Here is a 7,558-nt window from a genome sequence, read left to right as displayed (position 1 = left end):
TTCATATAAACTTTCAACCCCAAAAATAACCCCTTAGAAATCGAATATTGCAAATTAGTCTTATAAATAACTCCTATGCAAAATTTGAGATTCCTAGCACATGTAGTTTCTAAGACTTGGTGATGAGTGAGTGACCTTTCGATTTTATATATATAGATGAACAGAGATAAAAAATCCGTTTTTAATCGATACAAAATCAGGCATCTCTGTTTAAGGAGCTCACAAATTATAACAATTAAGTAAATTATCTTTTAATATCAATCAAATATTTAACTAATTGATTACCCAAAAACTCTATATCTCTAGTAAACTCTTATCAGTAGTACTGGAATATTGAAATGTAAGCAAAGTTTAACTAACCTATCTATCAGTTAAGTTGTTCCAGTACCCGGCCAAGATAGTTAACTTGACGGTCCATCACTAATTGGCTTAGGTAGGGAGTAGCATGTAACTAACTAAGAATTGTTTGTGGAACTAGTGGAGATTTGATTTAGTTAGTTATTGAGTTATTTACTCCTCAGATATAACTGTTTATAATTAAATGTATGTTAGCTCGGTCAGTTCGATTGAATGAGGAGGAAGGAGAGGATATAAATCCATCAAAGTAGGTAGAGGGAACCTAGTGTTTAGACACTCTGTTCCCGACTTTCCTTCGAATTTTGAAGGCATTGCGTGTTGTGAGGCGGAATTCAACGTCCGCTCTTTGCCTCGACACCTAATCGAATAAATGAAAATATAAATGTAAATAAATATTTTATTTCCTCAAGAGGAGATCGAACCCACAACCATCGCGTTATAGTCACACCCTTGTGCCGCTACGCCATGGGGGCCTCGAATATATTTTACGGGTACTTTATAGTGTTATCTGTATCTGTATTTATTTAATTTATTTACTTTTTAAAATAACAAAATATACAAATACTGATGATATTGACATCAAGTATCCTCTTTCTACCCTGCTATATTGGGCAGACCCTGGCAATAGCCGGGATTAATGCCAGGAGGAAGAAGACCCTGCTATATTGGGGCTAGATACAAGGAGCTAAAAGAGTGACTATTTTTACCTCATTATTTTACATTCTACTGTTGAATAATGAATGATAAACAAAAGGAAAATATATACTATTTAACGAAGAAAGTGTGGAGTTGTGCAATTTAAAAAGATTTTTACTTTGAAAAGATGCGGATTCAAAAAGAATTTTATGGCTCGCGCGTTCGTTGCTGTAAGAAAGCGAGTTTACCCCATTGAATACAGCCTGTATAATGTGAAACAGACTATTTATGGACCGATTTTGAGCTTCCGTAAGTTGTTGAAAAAACGTTGGTTCGAGCGTAGCGATTTTTTTTATTAAAGATATTTTAGGAAATGAGTTTTTTTAACCACTTAATTTTATTCTTTTACAAGCTTGTATAACAAAATTTTTAGTTGATATTTTTAGAGAATATTCACAATAAATTCTAATAGGTAGGTGGCATTGTAAATTATGATGAATATTGACGACGATGTTATACTTCCCGTTTATAATCGCAACCTTGAGCCTATCCGCCACAAGAGAGTCAAGAAGACTTCGGAAGTATAATATTATGATAAAGTAACTAAATAATAAATATAAAATACTAAATAAGAATATAAAATACAATAAATAAGAATATAAAATACAATCATATGTTCCACATAAGCAACCAATCTGTAAATTCATTTTACTTTTACTATAATACGAGACAATAAAGAATTCTTAACCACAAAAAATGGGAAAACCCACCATTATTTTTCCCCATATTCATTCCAATTGAGATCCCAATCTCTTGAATAACAAAACTAGTACTGTACTATTGTTTTGTTTTGATTAAGAGCGACCTCTCTTCCACAAGTAGGAAGGCATACAGAGGACTTAGTGGTTAAAGTGGATGGAAGATAAGCCGAATGTATTGCGTAGGTCCAATGGGTGGGAAGTATGCGCTTAAAGCGACCTACCAACTTGATTTACCATAGAATAATCTAACTAAGATGATACTTATGTTCATGGAAATTAATCCTTAAAAGCATAGCATAGAGTCGGTTTTCTTCTAACATGTAAAAGTCCAGTTCTCATGTAAATATTGTCGAGGTATATTGGAAATTCAGATGCTGGAGAGTAAAAGATTTAAAATCATCTCTCGATGGCGAAGTTCGGTAGAACTTTGTTAAGATTAACTTGTAGTTTGTATTAACTATTTGCATTAATATTGTGTTTTCCAATAAGTATGTGTTGTAGATTATTAATTTCAATTTACTTAACTAAAAAAAATATAATAAACAAATATGGCCATTAATACAATAACGTTAGTGATATATCACTACTTCGTTAGTCTACCGTACATACATATTCATTATACATACCTATTTCTCTTTTTATTTCAAGTATTTTTCTGTAGTATATCAGTGCAGAAGGAACCTATTGTTAAGATATTTAATTTTTCACTTTGGAGGTATATTAGTATTTGTTAATTACTTGTATAAAAAAAAATTATTTTATATGACCTCGCTGATATATCACCGAGCAAACCGACTTTCATAATCGTACTCTATTATACAATAATTTTCATCCTTTTAATATTTAATTTGAAATAAATTGAAATTTTATGAACTTCTCTACAGTTTGAAAATACACTGTACAAAGTTTACATAAGATATTGCAGTCGCTATTGAAATGGTCCTTTTCCCGCGATAGAGGCTTGCGTAGTTCTATGTAAATCTCACTATTTCATCTTTCTATTTACCATACCTAAGAAAAGAAATAATAATAGTGGTACTTAAAAGTTTTTAATTTTTAAAATTATTTTATATTACGTTAATAATTAATAATTTAATATAAAATAATTTTAGAAATAGAAAAGCATATTGATAAAAAAGTCCCTCTTTCCACCTATTGCATAAAAAAAAATATGTTTTTTTTACTTTCCCATCCATCCATCCATTTTCCCCACTTACCGCCGAATTCTGGCATTGCGTGTTGGGTGGCGGAACTAAACGCCGCTGTTGTGTTTATAATAAGCTAATATTACTCTATCACAGAACATAATTGAACACAGTGTGTGGAAGGTATTTCCCCGCACTATGTTAATTTATTTATTTTTGCTGACGTCTTTAGTAATTATAGGCTTTGATGTCTGTGTTGTTATAGCAATAATGGTTTTATTTATACCGGATTTTCCTTAACATTTGCTTATATATATAAAAAATAGGACTAGCAAATGTGTGAATTCAAGGTCTATTTATTTAAGAGAATTCAAGCAAATTCCAAATTGTTATTTGTTTATTATCATACATACTAGAAAAATTATCTTTGTAATTGTTTTTAATATATTGTATAGTTGTAATTGTTTATCTAGACGATAATGGGAAATTTCAATTAATATAAAGTTTACTTTACATTCTCACTCGGAGAAATGAAATATTTAGCATTTTCATTTCCTTTCTCTCGTATCGAGGCAAAGCACGGGGTTGAGTTCCGCTACATAACACGAAATGCCGCCAGGATTTGGCGGAATTAGAAGCGGCAGATCTCGACACCAACATTCCTGGGTTCCAGGTTCGTTCCAGCTGAAGTTGAAAACAATACTATAGCTTCATCCTTTGCACTGTATATGATAGGAAAAGTAAGAAGAGCGTAGTTTGTGCCTCTAAATTAAACTTTGATTATAATAATTTAAAGTAGAATTATATGAGTAAGATTGTAATAATGATATCTTAAGCACGAAGTATAGGATTTCGAGTCTACATACATATGCTTATAAAAACAATTATATTACCTTTATAAAGAGCCTTACGTACGATCATTGACTACTTGAGTTTTAACTTGAGAGTATTCAACATGGTTTCCAAAGTGTTAAGTGTTTTTATGTTAGTTTTTTTGTTGAATTATGTTTTAGCGTCACCTATTGAAGAAGAGACACCTTTAGGTAAGTTATTTATATATTTTTAATATGCACAATATTAATTATATATTGGAGTTAGGTTAACATAATCTAGGTTAAAAAAAAATATATAAAAAAGGTCCCGATGAGTTCATTTTGTGTTGAGGCATTAGTGATTTCAAATTATTTGTTTTCAAAGTATAAATGATAAAAGAGAAAATTAAATGATTCATTATTATGCTTTCTGTTTACTCAATGTGCGGGTTTCCCCAAGACTATTTGAATTAACTGAATAAATAGATACAATATGTAAGGAAATAATAAAATTAGTTTTTCAATATACCTACAGCATCTCAGTTAATATGTGATATTAAAATTGGTCAAATATTTTTTTTTTCCTATTTATTTTCTCCCATCACACATGGCCATTTTTTGTTAATAATAAAATATACGAGTATTTTTTAATCAACATTTACAGATTGCCCTGAGAACGAGGTATATTACAAATGCTCTCTTGAAGTATGTTTCAAGAAGTGCGATAATTTGCTAAATCCGCCTCCATGTCCAGCCATAGCTAGTGGCTGTTATTTACCCTCATGTGAATGCAAATCCGGTTACTTGAGGAACGATGAAGGTGTTTGTGTACCATCTGAGGAATGCTGTAAGTAATTTGAAGAATTTTTTTGTATCTCAGGATAGGCAAAGGGAACCTAGTATTAGTGATTCCCCGACTTTCCACCGAATTCTGGAAGTATTGCGTATAGAGTGACGGAACTAAACGCCGAACTTTACCTCGACACCAGAACAAAGAAACGAAAATATTAAATATTTTATTTCCTCGAGTTAACGCTTATGTCCCTTGTGCTTCATTATTTGTATTATATAAAAAATTATAAAAATGATTTTAATATGACAGTGTGAAATCAAGACGTATATGAGGAAGAACTGTCGTAAACATTGTTATACTACAAGTACTGGTCAATTTCCTTCGTGTGTTTTCCATACAACGTGATATTCGCAAAGTAAATTATGCTCTATTGGTCCTCATGAAACGCCACTTTCTTTAATATTTTTATTATTTTTGTATTCCTTCAAATATCATCGTCTTAGAGTAAACCTGTTATTTGCCTTTAAAGTGAATAAGCAGGAAAGACAAACGTCTTTAAAAAATATAAATATATTGTCTATGCATGTATATTAATACTGGAGGAAGGTCACGTAAAAAGCATGAGGACTCCCCGGAGGGCATGTATGAAGAGGTTGATGATAGTGGACGAGGCGAAAGAGGTATGTAGAGACCGAAGCTCTCCGTTTTCTCTGACTACCTCGCTAGGGATAAAGCGTGAAGTTAAGTTTAAGTTATGTATGTATAAGAAGATTTTAACAATTACGTAAATTGATTTGTATTCTCTACTATATGAAATATAGGAAAGATTTTGTATTTTTTTACACTCTACACACAAAGCCCACGATATAGAAAAATATTACAAAATAAGCATACATATTTTTTCTTCATATGAACTGAACCAAAAAGATAATATACGCTTTACTAGTATACTAGTAAAGCGTATATTATCCTGGTTGTTTTACTTATCTAAGTCTAAAGATTTTTTAAAGTTAGGCATGTTTATATAATAAAATAAAATAACTTCTCTTTTTAGAAGGATTTTCAAAACAAATATGGAAGTTGAAGAAGAACAAAATGGCTTTTTATACAAATATTTTCCAGATTTCTTAAATAAATACAATATACGCTAAGTGTTGCTTTTTATTAAAATTCACATATTATTAATTTATAATTAATTAAAGTGTTGATATGTTGACATAACACACAACTATTATGATTATCATATTAAGATAATAAATATTATTTATAAAGAAGATAAGAACAAACAACTATAGTATCTATACATACCATATCACTCAGTAGCAAATTAAACTATGCATTTAATTTTATTTTTTACTATTTCTTGTAACATTATATCCCACACATAGCAGGGTAGGCAGAGGGAACCTGGGAACCTAGTATTAAGATACTTTTTGTTAATACTTGGCCTACCTCCTACCTCGCCGTGTGCGGGATAGAGCGTGAAGATGATTTGATTTGATTTAAATCAGCTTCACGCTGTATCCCGCACACAACATGGCAGGCATTTCTACGTACAAGATGAGTACCTTAAAAACCATAAAATCTTTAGTATAAAATCAAGGGACCAGTATTAAATATCTACTAACTGTGTGGATATTATCTTATCATAATAGTCCAAGATTCTGCTAACAGGTTGACCTTTACCATATGTTTTCTTTTATAAAGAGTCTCACAGCATGGTTGCTTATTACTCAAACACCAACTAAAGTGTAAGAAACATGACTTTGAAATTGTTAATATTTTTTTCACTGACTTGTTTTAGCTATAGTGTTTTAACATCACCCATCGACGATAAAAAACCTTTACGTAAGTCTCAACGAATTGTATTAATCATTTCCAAGTTGGTCCAACGTGAAACTAAACGTAAACTGCGTAAATTAACGCCGCGTTTTGTCATATTAGAAAATGAAAAATCATTATATATAATTGTAATTTTGCATGTTTCGTCCACCAGTTTAATTTGAAAAAATAATTTAAAAATCTATTATAATTTGTCATACATACATAATATCTATTTAATGTTAATAATATTATTAATATTTAAAACATACAGATTGCCCGCTAAATGAAGTATATTATAAATGCTCACTTGAAGTGTGTTATAAAACTTGTGAGGATGTAAAAAGATCGGGGCCATGTCCTTTAATAGATAGTAATTGTTACCTGCCCTCCTGTGAATGTAGAGACGGCCAGGTGAGAGACGGTAGCGGTGTTTGTGTACCAGAGGAATTATGCTGTAAGTAAAATTTATTTTTAGCTGCACTCTGTGATCCATATATAGCAGTGTAGGCAAAGGGAACCTAGTGTTACGACACTCACGCAGTAATTTTTTTTCATTTGTACTTTCTTTCTTATTTAATTGATTTTTTTGGCATGCATTATTAATATAATATTAATAGAGTTTAAGTAATGTTTATGTGTATTTATTATTCATAATTTGAGGATTAAATTTTAAAATGACTTTTCTTTCTTTCAGAAAAGCAAAATAGTTTTGCCTAAAATAGTTGAAGATTTATATAATATGAATTAAATATTTTACAATATTTTTCTTTTATTTTACTCATCTTTTTAAGAAAATATCTCAAATAACCAAATCACACCATATAATGTTTTCAAAGTAGAAAACGGAATTACTTATTAAGAATTTAATAAAAATCTATTTGATTTTTGAAAAGATATTATAGAATATATAGTTGAAATTAACGAAAACTCGTGGCTCTAGAAGTAACTTATGCTTTTAAACATTATTAATTGACATCAGTATTGTCAGTACAATATTCAATATTTATATTTAGGACAAATTTCAAACAATACAACAATATCTTTATTTACGCTTCCTAAATCAAATGAGAGTGTAATTTCGAATCGTTATAAAGACTCCATTATCAAAATTATCATTCATTTTACTAGCGTTTTGTCGAATTTCGTTCCGGAAGTAAAAGCTTTGTCACACCCCCCAAGAACAATCCCCGAGAAATGATTGTTCCACTTTCAATTTAACTGATCTGTTTT

The 7,558-nt window shown here is 30.5% G+C and overlaps 1 protein-coding gene across 1 annotated transcript; it reads left to right on the top strand.

The window, feature by feature from the left end:
• Positions 1–3,784: 3,784 nt before the first annotated feature.
• On the top strand, positions 3,785–7,077 carry LOC146539887 (serine protease inhibitor swm-1-like). The gene is made up of 4 exons (XM_085207765.1): positions 3,785–3,942; positions 4,376–4,558; positions 6,600–6,782; positions 7,023–7,077. Coding segments are annotated over exons 1-4 (456 nt in total). The 5' UTR covers positions 3,785–3,854; the 3' UTR covers positions 7,025–7,077.
• The last annotated feature ends 481 nt before the right edge of the window (positions 7,078–7,558 follow it).

The sequence above is a fragment of the Heliconius melpomene genome, chromosome 3 (assembly GCF_056956725.1).
Source record: "Heliconius melpomene rosina isolate 202511_hmr_F chromosome 3, ASM5695672v1, whole genome shotgun sequence".
Taxonomy (NCBI): domain Eukaryota; kingdom Metazoa; phylum Arthropoda; class Insecta; order Lepidoptera; family Nymphalidae; genus Heliconius; species Heliconius melpomene.
Note: the sequence above shows the minus strand (reverse complement) of the source record. Positions and strands in the feature narration are given on the sequence as shown.

Excerpts from the sequence above, each read along its gene's own strand:
- LOC146539887 (XM_085207765.1), top strand. The coding sequence starts at position 3,855 with ATGGTTTCCAAAGTGTTAAGTGTTTTTATGTTAGTTTTTTTGTTGAAT. Across the intron at positions 3,943-4,375 it reads TGAAGAAGAGACACCTTTAG|ATTGCCCTGAGAACGAGGTA; the intron begins GTAAGTTATTTA and ends CAACATTTACAG. Across the intron at positions 4,559-6,599 it reads TGTACCATCTGAGGAATGCT|ATTGCCCGCTAAATGAAGTA; the intron begins GTAAGTAATTTG and ends TAAAACATACAG.